The sequence below is a fragment of the Rhinatrema bivittatum genome, chromosome 19 (assembly GCF_901001135.1).
Source record: "Rhinatrema bivittatum chromosome 19, aRhiBiv1.1, whole genome shotgun sequence".
NCBI lineage: Eukaryota > Metazoa > Chordata > Amphibia > Gymnophiona > Rhinatrematidae > Rhinatrema > Rhinatrema bivittatum.
This window is the reverse complement of record NC_042633.1, coordinates 37180058-37194598: the sequence shown is the minus strand read 5'-3', so window position 1 is coordinate 37194598 and position 14541 is coordinate 37180058. Positions and strand designations below refer to the sequence as shown.

General features: G+C 43.4%; 1 protein-coding gene across 1 annotated transcript; it reads right to left on the bottom strand.

Annotated features, from left to right (window-relative positions):
* Window positions 1-2505: 2505 nt before the first annotated feature.
* Window positions 2506-12483, bottom strand: LOC115081025 (oocyte zinc finger protein XlCOF6-like). Its single transcript, XM_029585542.1, has 7 exons — window positions 11910-12483; window positions 11386-11512; window positions 9792-9905; window positions 9521-9634; window positions 8002-8142; window positions 6498-6605; window positions 2506-5824 (listed from the first exon to the last, which is right to left on the bottom strand). Exons 1-7 carry the CDS (start codon window positions 11931-11933, stop codon window positions 3996-3998), a joined length of 2457 nt encoding a protein of 818 aa, XP_029441402.1. The 5' UTR covers window positions 11934-12483; the 3' UTR covers window positions 2506-3995.
* Between the last annotated feature and the right edge of the window lie 2058 nt (window positions 12484-14541).

Here is a 14541-nt window from a genome sequence, read left to right as displayed (position 1 = left end):
GTGTTTAAAAAAGGATTGGATAAGTTCTTGGAGGAGAAGTCCATTACCTGCTATTAAGTTCACTTAGAGAATAGCCACTGCCATTGGCAATGGTTACATGGAATAGACTTAGTTTTTGGGTACTTGCCAGGTTCTTATGGTCTGGTTTGGCCTCTGTTGGAAACAGGATGCTGGGCTTGATGGTATTTTCTTATGTTCTTATGTTCTTAAGACAGACGGCTTTTTCAGTAGGGGGTCCCATTTTGTGGAACTCGCTGCCAAATGCCTTAAGACATATGTCAAACTATAAAGCATTTTAAAAATCATTAAAAACACATCTTTTTACCGAGGCATTTGGATCCACAGGCCAATAGGTTATAAACCTGAACCAGATTGGAGCAGGCATTTTGTTCTAAAATAAGTTCTTCTTGGTTTTTCGTACTCTTCGTTTTCTCTCTGTACCTGAGTTAAGTAAACTATATTAGGTTTTTAGTTTGTAAATAAACAAGTAAGATTAGCACAGGGATTTGAAATGAATTGCATTTTTCTCTAACCTTATTATTTTCATTTTTTTATTTATATTTGCCTGATTTTTTAGATATTTATTTTTTGTTTAAACTAAGATTGAAATTAATCAGTGCATTTTTATTTACAATTATTTTTATTTACTATTTTTAGTTGCTTTTATTTTACTTTGACTATGTAAACCGTTTTGATCAGTTATATAATTGCTAAAACGGTACAGAAATCATTTAAATAAATAAATATTGGGTGTATAGAGCAGAGCATGTAGCCCTCTAGATCTCTGACAATGTACCTGATACTCACATAGATACAATCAGTCTTCAGGTAGCAAATGACAGCATTAAGGTGGAGTTACAATAAAAGTCATTCAGCTCTGTCATTATCATGACATTAGTCCATTACATGAGCAGAGAAGGACAGTATGAAAAAACCAAACAGCTTGCAAAGGGAAGAAATTGTTCTTAGTGGGTCCAGGGAGAATGATAAGAGGCAGTCCTTTATAGTGGACACCCTCGAGATGGCAGTTCTGCACTGCAAGCCCAGTAGAGCAGGGAAGGATCCCTTTTATTCGTTTTGTTCTGGGCCGGGTCGCTAAAGTTTGGCAAAAAGTGGTCTGGCCCTTTTCGGATCTGCCATGCTATGATCTGCTTGCACGAGGCACCTTCCCAATTTTGCAATTAGGCCACAAGTTTGTCCAGTTAATAGTAAGATCGTTCAGATCCTCCACGTCATCCAGGCGACCCGGACCCCTCACCCTGTTCTATAAGCCCTAAACCTCAATATCTACAGGCTTGCTCCATATCTAGCGTATGTGCACTGCAAGTTTCGGTTTTAAAATTCGGACGTACGTGCATAGGTCTTGGCTCTGCCCCGGAATGCCCTTACCCTGCCCCTTTTAACTCCCTTATTCCTTACGCACTAATGAGTACATAAGCACATATTTTTCAGCTTTTTTTATGTTTAAATCTTTTTATTGATTTTCACAATTTAGTACACAAACCCTGGGAAAATGAACATTTATGATGATACGTGGTTTCTGCACACCATCACCATTATTGAATGAACTAATAAACACATCTTAATTAGCCCCAATCTCCCCACCCCATTTTAAGCACTGTGCATCCTAAAAGAAGAGCACCTGTCTGAGCTTCAGAATCTGTAGCCCAATACATTTTTTAAAAAGTATGCAAAATTGTTCAAAACTGAACTATGTGCTTTCTTTACAAAGTTTGCCACAAAAAGTCCCAAGTCTTCAAAAAGACAGGTTTCTTCTTATCACATCGATAATCCATATGTATTTTTCCATAACACACATCTGATGTAGCATCTGATTTCTCCACTGTGTCATGTTCAGCACCTCTGGAGACAAACAGTTCGGCAAGATAACCTTCTTTGCGTTGCTCGCACGCGGCCCACATACGCAGCTATGTAAGCATTTTTGCATGAGCAATGATTTTAAAATCAAGCTCTGCACCTCCTCAAATGACTTAAGAGAAGAGGTTGAAGGACCTAAATATGTACAACCCTGGAGGAGAGGAGGTGCAGAGGAGATAGGATACAGACCTTCAGATACCTGAGAGGTTTTAACGATGCACAATCGACAAACCTTTTCTGCTGGAAAGAAATTAGTAGAACTAGGGGTCACGTAATCAAACTCCAGGGAGGACGACTCAGAACCCCGCACACGTGCACCTTTTAAAATCTACCCCTAAGCCTTCATACTGTTGATGCAACTCCATTATTGCTCTCTGTTTCAATGGTGGGGGGAAAAGAGGAAAAGGGGAATTAGATTCAGACAGCTACCAACAAGGACATTGAATTTTACAGTCTGGGAAAACAAATAAGCATGGGGGTAAACTTGCTGATGCAGCTGTTACTACCCTTAACCAGTGAGCCTGATACTTTTGATGCAACTCCAACATTGCTCTCTGCTTCAACGACAAGAGGAGAAGGGGATTTGGATTCAGACTAACCAAAAAGGGCCCCGACTTTTACGGTTTGGGAACTGATAAGCATAGGGGTATCCTGCATGGTGCGGCAGATGCTACCATAAGCTTGCTGGGCAGACTGGATGGATCATTTGGGCCTTTTCTTTAGTCATTTCTATGTTTCTATGTAGAAGAAACATATGAACAGTCAGGCAAGCATTAATTATCCCATCCTTGGACTATTGTAATTCCTTATTTTTGTGACTGCTTGCTTATACAATTAAAGCTGTTCAGATTATTCAGAACTCAACGGCTAGGATTCTCTCAGGGGCTTCATGATTTGAGCACATTACCCCCATTCTGAGTGCCCTTCATTGGCCTCCTGTTGAATATAGAATACAATTCAAAGTACTCGAGAAGTTCCATCAAAGAAAGCGGCTTAATCCGTGCAAGTCCTTTTCTAAACGCGAGCTGTATTTAGACCCACAGGTTCACCATAGTGCCAGGGATCTCATCTCATTTAGCATTATCACTACCATTTTCAAATGCCTCAGTGCTTAGGCTAAGGGTGGGCACCATCTTATTCTAGGTGATGTGCGGCCAGTATGAATTTTTGTTTCCTACAGTACATCAGTTGTAGTAATAGTTGCTTAGCTGAGATTTATTCTCGATATTATACAAAAGGGTCATCAGGTGAAGCTACTTAGTGAAAATTGATGAGAATCATGTACTCCATTTACTGCATCTAATTATGTCACCAACAGATGCATATGGTTCATTTCATGTTTTCTTTGAAGAAATATTTGACAAAAGCTTTTATCACATTCAGGGCATTTTCTAAAAAATGGGTTTATTTGATGCATACCCTGACAAGAATGAACCTCATTCTTAAGCCATGGCATATTGCCGATGATCTCAATCTCTCAAATTGACTGATAATTCCCTTCTAAGTACTTGCATTGTGCCAAAGAGAGCCTCATCAAGCTGTGCTTGAAATTTCTTCTTAATCAGACCAGTGGCACTCATTTTGATTAGGATTATTTCTATATCTTTCTGCCGCATTTTCTTCATCTCTGATTTCATATTTTTGTTCATCAGGATCTTTGCTTTCTCCATATGATCCATAGAATAGTCACTTGTACTGACATTTCTATCAACAAAGCTGTTCTTGTGTTCTTCTCCTTCACCACCATATCTGGTTTTCTAGCATCGATTTTCCTGTCTGTGGGACTAGGAATGTCCCAGGTGATCACAACTTCATCATTTTCCACTATTCTATTAGGGGTTGTGCTCCCAATGTTTGCTTGGCACGTTGATGTTATAAAGTTTACACAGTTTCCAGTGAATAAGCTGTGCTACTTCTCTCAGGACAATTTATCCAATTGGGTTCATTTTGTACATACCTTGACAGGAAGGAACCTCATTTGTAAGGTATGGTATGTTGGGAGATTATCTCAAACTTTCAAGTTTACTGCTAAAGCCCTTCTTAGTACTTGCAGTGTGGAGTTTTTCATGTATTCTTAGTTTACAGTTACATGTGAAGCTTTTCCACATGCAGAACATTTAATGGTTTTTCCTCATGTGGATTCTTTCATGTCTTCGTAGGTCACAGGTAGACTTGAACCATTTGTCACATTCAGAACATTTAAAAGGTTTCTCTCCTGTGTGAGTCATTTCATGTGTTCTAAGAACAGATTTATAACGGAAGCTTTTATCACATTCAGAACATTTAAATGGTTTCTGGTCCATGTGGATCATTTCATGCTGTTGCAGTGTACTTTTCATATTGAAACATTTATCACATTCAGAACATTTAAATGGTTTCTGTCCAGTGTGGGTGAATTCATGTTTTCTTAAATCAAATTTATGGCAGAAGCTTTTATCACATTCAGAACATTTAAATGGTTTCTGTCCCGTGTGGGTTATTTCATGTCTTCTTAGAACAGATTTTTTACAGAAGCTTTTATCACATTCAGAACATTGAAATGGTTTCTGGTCCATGTGGATCATTTCATGCTGTTGCAGTGTACTTTTCATATTGAAACATTTATCACACTCAGAACATTTAAATGGTTTCTGTCCTGTGTGGGTGAATTCATGTTTTCTTAAATCAAATTTATGGCAGAAGCTTTTATCACATTCAGAACATTTAAATGGTTTCTGTCCCATGTGGGTTATTTCATGTCTTCTTAGAACAGATTTTTGACAGAAGCTTTTATCACATTCAGAACATTTAAATGGTTTCTGTCCAGTGTGGGTGAATTCATGTTTTCTTAAATCAAATTTATGGCAGAAGCTTTTTTCACATTCAGAACATTTAAATGGTTTCTGTCCCATGTGGGTTATTTCATGTCTTCTTAGAACAGATTTTTGACAGAAGCTTTTATCACATTCAGAACACTGAAATGGTTTCTGCCCTGTGTGGATCATTTCATGCGTTCTTAGAACATATTTTTCCCTGAAGCTTTTATTACATTCAGCACATTTAAATGGTTTCTGTCCTGTGTGGGTGAATTCATGTTTTCTTAAATCAAATTTATGGCAGAAGCTTTTATCGCATTCAGAACATTTAAATGGTTTGTGTCCCATGTGGGTTACTTCATGTCTTCTTAGAACAGATTTTTGACAGAAGCTTTTATCACATTCAGAACATTGAAATGGTTTCTGTCCCATGTGGGTCATCTCATGCTGTTGCAGATTGCCTTTAGTATTGAAACATTTATCACATTCTGAGCATTTAAATGGCTTCTCTCCTGTATGGGTCATTTCATGTTTTATTTGAACTGATTTAAAAGTGAAGCTTTTATCACATTTTGAACACTTAAATGGCTTCTGTCCTTTGTGAAATTTGTGATGAATTATATGCTGTGTTTTACTGATTAAACATTTTTTACAGTCAGTACATTTAAAAGACTTCTCTCGTCTGTGCATTTTATTTACTGTCAGGTTTGATTTTTTAATTAATGTGTTCTCACCATCAATAGATGTAATATTTGTCTTTCTATATTGTTGGATACATGGATGACTTGACCTCTCTGTGAACTTGTTCCCACATTCAATCACTTCTTTGTTTTCAAGAAAATGTAAGTTTGTAGTGAATTTTTCCCAAGTGTCTGCATTTTTAGATGGTTTCTCTCCTTCACTGAGTCTCTGAGTTTCTACAAGAGTTGGATAGTGGTAGGAATTTCTCTCCAGTTCAAAACATGTTTTTTGCCTCTCCTCTTTTTGGGCTTTTTCTTTCATCCTGGGTGCAATTACTTCACTGATATCTCCTCCTGCACATTCAATTGAAGAATCTGGGCTGTCCCTGGATGGATAGCTGTTTGCCCATTCTTCCCTCTGCTGCCCATCACACATTCTCTGCTTCTCACTATCATTCTTCACTCCATCATCTGCAGGATAAAACTGATATTTTATAGTTGCAGAGAAGAACATACAAAACAAATGACACTTAGATGGAAGGGACAGTGCTCCCAAGTCTGAGAGACCTGATAGTATGAATTTGTGCAGAAAGAGACACTGCAATAATCTGAACCAGGCTAATGATGGATTATATCTTTCAGGGTAGAAGATCTTGGGTCTTCATGGTTTGGGTTGTTCCATTGCTTTAATTAATTCAAAGTACATCACCTGCTTCAAGCAGTTAAAAATATATACAAAGAAAATAGCTTCTTTATGATTTTAAAGGCCTTTGCTTGATTAAGGAAGTGGAGCTGCTTGTAGACAGGTACAGGTGGGCAACAGCCCATGAACAGAGGGGAACAGACCTCGTCTCATCTCATCCTGCTGGTTCTGTGCCTCTCATCCTCACCTCCAGTCTCTGCTCTGATTCCCTTCCCTCTGATTGCAGTAACCCACCAAAAGCTCTGCCACGCCCTGCTGGAGACCTGGGATTCATTCAGGACCCGGGTCCCTGCACCTCAGTCCTGTCAGCTTAAAGTAACTGAACTCTAATGACTCAGTAATGAGAATTTAACTGAGAGCCAGTAATAAGATTCCCCTCTACATGTAAAGTGTAACATTCTCCATAGCCCATATTTTATGATAAATTAATGTTCTGCTCACCGCTCTTGGGCTCAGCCTCCTCCTCTCCTCCCTCCTGCTGCTCGCTGACAGGAGGATCCTCCATTTTCAGGATCTCTGCTGTGGGGTCAGGACTGTGACCTCGGCTGCCTGTTAGAGAAATGGGAAAACATCTTCAGCCTTTAACCAGTCTTGGACCCTGACCCAAGAAAAATAACATTTGGCTAAGAGTGAGATGATGGGAAATGGCGTGAGCTCTGGAAATTAAGTGTCCTGCAGGAAGGTGTGAAAGATCCTCTATAGGAAGAGCTATGGCAGGCAGGTCCCCCAGTGCCCCACAATATCAGGGCCATGAACACTGCTGCTGCAGAAGTGACTCTCACCTCCCTCCCTCCCTCCAGGGGCCATTCTGCCTCCTTCCTCCACCCAATTCCACTGAGGGCCCTCCTGCCTCCCTCTCTCCAGCTGCCAGTACTGCAGGGCTCCCAGAAACTAAAACCACAGGCTGCCGGGAGGGAGGCGCAGTGAGGGAGGTCAGAGACAGTGAGAGATGGAAGGAAGGAGAGGGGATGGGAGGGAGGAGCTGAGATAAAGGGGCAGGGACTTGGGAAGAGAGGGAGAAAACAGAGGAGAGGCTGCAGATGGAAGGAGAGTGAAAGACTGGAAATGGTGGGGGAGGATGATCGTTGATGAATTTAGAGCCACACACAGACAGAATGTACTTGGGAATACAGCAAACTGATTCCGGGTCTGGCCAACTCAGAACGGGTTAACTTAACTTACACAGGCGCAGGGAACAGTTCCAGGCATCTGATCCCCACTACTTGCAAACTTGCTTTTCTATTTGCACATCCCCCAACTGTTTACTAACATTTTCAGCAGATGAAGCAGCTTTCACAGATGCAGATGCTGATGATTAGGACGCACCCAAGCATGAAAGAACAGCTGAGGCACCAGGACTGATGAGACAACCTGGGCGGGGAAGAGCCTCTCCTCCTGCCTCACGCAGTTTGCTCCTTCCCAACCGTATGCATCTGCCAGTGTTAGATTTCTCCCAAACTGTACAAAGCTGTAAGGGAATCAGTCATCACCGACCTCAGACCATGGCGGCACTGACGGATCACCTCTTGAGCCCTTGTGGCGAGCATCCTAAGCTCTGCATCTTTATTTGCATAGATCTGGGTACATTTTGGTGCTCTCTGTGACAGTTGTTATTGTCTGCACTCAGCCACTTAGTGTTATTTGTAAATTATTCCTATAAGCTAATAACAAATCCATTATTCCTTTCATCTGGCACCGAGGTGTTTTAGCATTACTGGCATAGGCCTCGTCAGATACTGGGGCAAAAAGTGAGTGACTTGTCTGCACCGAGAAAAGGAATGAAAAGGAGAAACAAAGAGAGATCTGAAAATGAAAGAGAAAAGCAGAAAGAATGGAAAGAGAAGAAAAAGTCTCTACACAAGAAAGGTCAGAGGTCAGGGACATGATTTAATGCCTTCTCCTTGCTGTGTCTGGTCCAGCAATGTTTGGATCGGCCCAACAGTACCTGCTTCATCGCCTGCTTCATGCAGCTCCTCACAGGCGCCTGGGATGCTCAGGTTCCCTCTGTCCTCAGATCCCGAGGGCTCAGTCCCACGTCCTTCTTGCTTAAATCGGATTAAAATGTCAGGGGTGACACTGGGGCAGCCTGTTTTGGGAAAAGATGGGCACAATATGTAGAAAAGTTACCCCAAAGCCTGAATGATCAGTGCGCTCAGAATTATGCTGTGTTCATAGACACGACTACCAGTGCAGAATTAAGAAAAGATGGTTGCTGCTGTGCTGTTCATCATCAGAAATATCTTCTAGCATTATCCTGACAATTTAAAATCTAGCTCAGCTATTCCATTCCTCAAGAGCCACAAACAGGTCTGGTGATGACTTACAGGAAATGAGGATACTTGATTAACAAAAGCACAGAGTTTGTCAGCTTGTAAGTTTACAGTAAATACATACCTGTGCCCCACTGACAGCTGCAGTAACATACATGCTCTTAAAATGAAAAAAACATAGGAAGAGGATTTACCTAAGCTCAGTAAAGGGAGCAAAAAAATTCATCAGTAAGCGTAAGGCCTGTAACCCTCCCCCTACAAACTGAACCGATATCTGTGACCTCTTAAAATGGCACTAACCTATGGTCCACAGATCCCAACAGAAGCCAGTCGGATGGGGGAGGGGAAACAATGTGGCCTACAATGGCGACCCGATCCAAAGAGACAATTACACAGGAAGTTACAACCACAGCGCTGATGACTGAGTGGAAGTTGTGGGGGACAGTGAAATTGGTAATTTTGGGGACATGACCAGGAGGGGAATAGACCGAGAGGTTACATCAACCACAAATCAGAATGCCAGAAACAGGGCCTACATTCCCCAGTCAAGAAGAGCATCCCCCACCTCAAACATCATCCACATGTCAGAATATCTCACACTTGATGTCTGTCTAAGTGACAGCACCATTCGTTGCTTTAGATTGTTCATTGTCTAATCTGACACAAACATTTTGTTGGGAGGAGGCAGGCTGCAGTGAAAAGGCAGGCCAGAGGCACTGCACTCGGTCAAATGTTTATGGGAACTTAGAGGGATAATGCTAATAGTGATGCGGCTGCATCGGGATTCCAAAAAAATGGGGTAACCTGCAGGAGTTAGCTATGGTTATAAACTAACATCAGCCTTCTATGAGAACTGGAACATGCCTGCATGGTGCAGACGGGTTCCTTTACCTTAAAATCAATTAAAATATATCACCCAAAACTGCATTATATTGCACAGTGTGTTCTGCTTCCAGGGCTAAATCAAGCAACATAGCCCTGCCCAGACAATCTCACCCCCACATCTCCTGCAGCACCCCAAGTCCCACATCCATGCCAAGTACCCCCCCCAGCCAGCTTTATCCATCCAAAGCAGGGAAACAGACACTGGAGGTAAGAGAGAGAGGGGGCCGGCCTCTTACCCTCCCGGTACTGAATTCCTAACTGGCACCGCCTGATCTTAGTACAGACGCCCGGGAGGAATCGGATACTTGCCTATCACAGGAGGGTGAATCCCTTCAGTCGTCTCTGATTCAGGAGGATCCAGGAAGGGCAGATCTTCCTCTTGTTTAACGCTCAGTGAGAACACAGACGTTACAATCGGAAGGCCTGGGATGAGAAAACAAACGAGTCTAGGAGGAGTCACCCAGGACCTGCTAATATTATATTAGGAAATGGATTGGAAGTCCCCAAATGTTTGATGTTAATGCCCCATCTCCTGGGATCTGAAAATGCAGAGCCCTTTAAATCCAGAACATTTACTTACTGATGCTGGGGTCCTTCATGGTTTCTTTCCCCTCCAGCTCCCAGTGCTGAGGGAAATATTTCTCATCTTCCTTCTTAATCTTGAATACAACATCAGGATTAAGAATTGAATAACCTGCCAATAAAATAGCAAAATTACATCTAAATTATACTTGTACTGCCCTGGAAGCTTTAATCTGTTTCCTGTTCTGAGAGAGCGAGAGAGTTTATGTGTCTGTGTCTCTTTGGTGTGTAGTTGCCTGACGAAGCTTGGTGAGATGAGACACTTGCAGGCTGCCCCTTGATTAAGGTTAAACCTTGGAGGGTTCTGGGGCAGTCATTTCTGTTCCTCACCCTCCTAGCTGGAGGCATTGCAGGTGCCAATCTTCTCTGCCAGCCTGTGCCCTCCTGGAGAGGAGGAGTCCCAGCTTCTTATCAGGAGCATCTGAGAAGGAAACCCAGGTCCTGGGATATAAAGATAACTCTCTCTAGAGGCCAGTGAGAGGCAGAATGGGGATATGTGACCTGTGACACTGGGTTACCACCTGGAGGTTATTACTACTACTTATTTCTAAAGTGCTACTCCAAGTGTACACAGCACTGTACAAAAACAGATAAGAGATGTTCCCTGATCATTTACACACTTAAAATTGGGATTTACACGTGTAAATGCACTTTACTTGAGTAAATTACTTTTGAAAATTGCTACGATAGTATGTTACATTTATGTGTATAACTCCTTTGAAAATGACCTCTTGAACTTACAATCTAATCAAGAAAATGTCCAGGGCCAAAGAGACTTTGGGAGTTTCAGTTATTAAGAAAATGGTGAACATCAATGAGGCCGTGAGCAGGACAATCAGGGGCTAAGGTTTAAAAAGTGAGTTTTATGGTGTCTAAGTTCAAAATTTAATAAAGAAATTTAAAAAAAAAAAAAAAGTGAGTTTTAGGCTGGATCTGAATAAGGTCAGAGAGGGAGCAGGACGCAGCAACACAGGGAGCCTCTTCTAAACCTACAAAGCTGCCAGGGGGAAAGCACAGAGTCAGGAATTGGCTGTAGAGAAGGGCATAGACAGGAGGGACTTCATGAGGAGGGGTGTGGGGAGAGGTAGTGAGGAGCTGCTGAATGAAGGCTTTTCTAGGCGAGGAAGAGGATCCTGAACTGGATGCAGAAATGAATAGGGAGCCAGTGTGGTGATTTTATATGACTATAGTGACAGCTGGAGAGAGATGGCTCGCTGGCAGAGCTGTGAGGAGCAGGATACAGCAGTGCAAGCAGGAGGTGATGAGAGGGTGGATAAGGGCTCTGGTAGCTTTTGTTGTAGTGAAAAGAGAGACACAGACTCCTGCTGCCCTTATATGAGGTTTAACCTATAAAAGATTTATCTTCCAACACAGAGCAGCATCTCGTGCCGGGCCTGCAGCAGAGGTGTCTCTCACTGGGCCCTGGGGACCACAGCAGCTCCTGTTGGACTTGGCATGAGATCAGAAGCCAGACTGTATATTATATGTGCCCAAGGGACCTGGCACCTGGGATTATTCCAGCCCTGATAAAGTGGCAGCAGCCATCCTGCAGGGTGTGTATGGGTGAGAGATGATAGAAAAGGCAGACTTACCCCGTGACAGGAGGAAGCCGTGAATCTCCTTGATCACCTTCTTGTACAGCTCCTTCTGCCATTCTCCCAGAATGTCCCACTCCACTTCCCAGAAATAAGCAGCAACGTCCCAGAATGTGACCGATGCCTGCAACAGCAAACAGGACACCCTCAGCCCCTCTCCCTCCAGCTTCATTATAATGTGCATGTATTAGAAGTGAGATCAACTATCCAATAGAGATTATAGCATGATGAGAGTTCTGTTCTTTTAAATTTCCAGTATTTTTTTACAGATTGCCTGGTCCCCACTGAAAACGTCATGTGCAGCTGATTCAGGAGGAGGTATCTGTCTGTGCATCAGTGTGCATGTATGTAAGAGTCTGAGTGCCTTCCCCACACCCTGCAAATCTCTGCTGATCTCAGAGGGATCAGAGCTCAAACCTGTAAAGATCTCTGCCCTGTGCTGGGAGGAGGGAAGGCTGGAAGAGCTGCACAGGGAAAAGGTTTCCTTTACATGCACAAGAGGGCAGAGAAGGATTTCTTACCGGATCAGACCCCAGGGCACACATTGCCCTCCTCTTTTGCCTCTCAGTCCTGCAGGTGCTGGGAGGGATTCAGAGGGGGCAGGGCTGATTCCTGGGGGGCTCAGATAAAGCCCCTGCTCTCCCCCTCTGCAGATCTGGGGCTAGCACTTGCGGGGATTTCCAGTCCTGGGGAAGCAGAAAGTTTTTGCTTTTTTTCTGAGTCGTTCCTGCTCTCTGCAGCCCTGCAGACTCTACAGGAAGAGAGAGCAGCAGCAGCAGCCGGAGCATGCGCAGAGTCCCCCCAGCAGAGGTCAGACACGTGGGAAGGAGGCTGCTGCGCACTTAAGATGGATCTATCTGTAGGGATAGACGATACCTGCAAGGTAAGACAGGAAGAACAAGTCAGGGAGCTGCTTTAGTCCTGCTACATCTGTGACAGTGCTTACCAGCCCGATCCTTGGACCCCCTGCCGTTCCGTTTTCAGACCTGAAGAGGAATGAGACAGATTTGCATATACTTGGTCTCCAGTGCATGCAAATCTCTCATTCGCTTTCATGGTGGATATTGTAAGGCTGTACTGCCCCAGGCCTCGACTGGGAGCAGTGGGCTTGGGAGAGGAGAACTCCATAGGACATCCGAATACTAAGAAACAGATGAGCACTGTGAGGCGGAAGTGACTGTGAATTTAGAGGCAGTTCCTTCCTACTTGATCAGGATAACTCCTCTGTCAGTCCAGGAGCCCAGACCTCCTCTCCTTTCTCTGGACTGCCTGGCTAACAAGAACCCCCCCCCCTGGTAGTTTCAGCGAGCAGGGGAAAAGTAAAAATGCTCCTGGTGCAGCTCCAGCAGGAAAGGCTTGCAAACCCCTTGGACTCCCCTTCCCATAGCACTGACACTGAGGTGTCAGTGCTATGGGAATAGATCTTTCCTCCCCTGATGGGCCCCCAGTGCCTTTCTATAAACGGCTCCTCTCCCTCTCTAGCCGAAAATGATCTGTGTGAGGGTGAGAAGTGGGGAACAGAACAAATCCTATTGGTGCTGGAAGAGTAGGCAAACTCCCACTGGGTAAACAGAGGAAGGGGTGCCCTGGAGAAAGCTCTCATTACATCCCCTCTCTGCAGTGCTCTGTCCCAAGCAAACACTGGCACGGTGGCGGATTATAAGTGCGATCATCAAACATATATAAATAAATTCCAATATCCTGCACCTGCATGGAAGCAGCATGCTTGGCATCCTAAACCTGGTAGAGTACAGGCTCCTTTAGGGAGTGGAGGAGTAGCCCAATGGTTGGAGCAGTGGGCTGTGAAGCAGGGGAAACAGGCTTTAAATGACTTTGGGCAGCTCACTTTATCCTCCATTGCCTCAGGGTGTAATTTACTAAAGGTTTTCTCCCATTCAATGTCTATGGGAAAAATGCTTAGTAAATAGGGCCCTTAGATTGTAAGTCCTTTGGAGATAGGGCAATACCTACAGTCATAGAAACATAGAAACATAGAAATGACGGCAGAAGAAGACCAAACGGCCCATCCAGTCTGCCCAGCAAGCTTCACATTTTTTTCTCATACTTATCTGTTTCTCTTAGCTCTTTGGTTCTATTTCCCTTCCACCCCCACCATTAATGTAGAGAGCAGTGATGGAGCTGCAACCAAGTGAAATATCAAGCTTGATTAGTTATGGGTAGTAGGGGTAGTAACCGCCGCAATAAGCAAGCTACACCCATGTTTATTTGTTTTACCCAGACTGTGTTGTTCAGCCCTTATTGGTTGTTTTTCTTCTCCCCTGCTGTTGAAGCAGGGAGCTATGCTGGATATGCTTGTAGTATCAAGCATATATATATTGTAGTATAGTCCCTGAATGAAATCAGCTTTGAAATGCCAAAAGGCAGAATATAAATACACAAATTCACATTACATAAGTGCACACAGGAATGGGTCTGGTGTAGCACAAGTAGAGGTTAAGGACTTATAGAGGTCAGCAAGTTATACCCCCCTCACGTGTTTATAAAGACGAATTAAATGATCAAAATCTCAGATAGTAGCTGTTATTTAAGTACTTAGGAATATCTCTGCAAAGAAGAAAAGATATGTTTCAGAAATCATTTTTATTAGTTCAGTTCCAGGGCAAATCAGAGTTATTGAATCATTACAATCCTATTTTACATTTCTATTTATGGTCCCCAAAATGAAGGCACCTTTCGCCCCATCCTGGATCTCAAGAAGGTAATGCTTCCTTACGGGTGCCTTGCTTTTCGCATGGAGACACGGCGCTCGGTCATTGCTGCAGTCAAAAAGGGGAAATTTTGGCCCTTCTGGATCTCGCAAAGGTTTCTCTGCATATTCCCATTCACAAAGAACATCAAAGCTTTCTCAGGTTCGAGCCATGGCACCTCGCTGGTGATTGTGGCAGCATCCCTCTGCCGGGAGGGCATTCTGGTTCACCCTTATCTGGACCATTGGCTTATTCGGGCAAAGTCAAGGGAGGTTTGCCAACAGTTGGTGCAGTGGGTGTTGCAGGTGTTACAATCCCTGGGTTGGGTTGTAAATACGCAAAGAGTCACCTGATTTCCGCTCAGTCACTAGCATGTCTAGGAGTACATTTCGAGACCACGGAGGGCAGGTTGTTTCTCATGTCAGAGAGGATAATCAGATTGCAG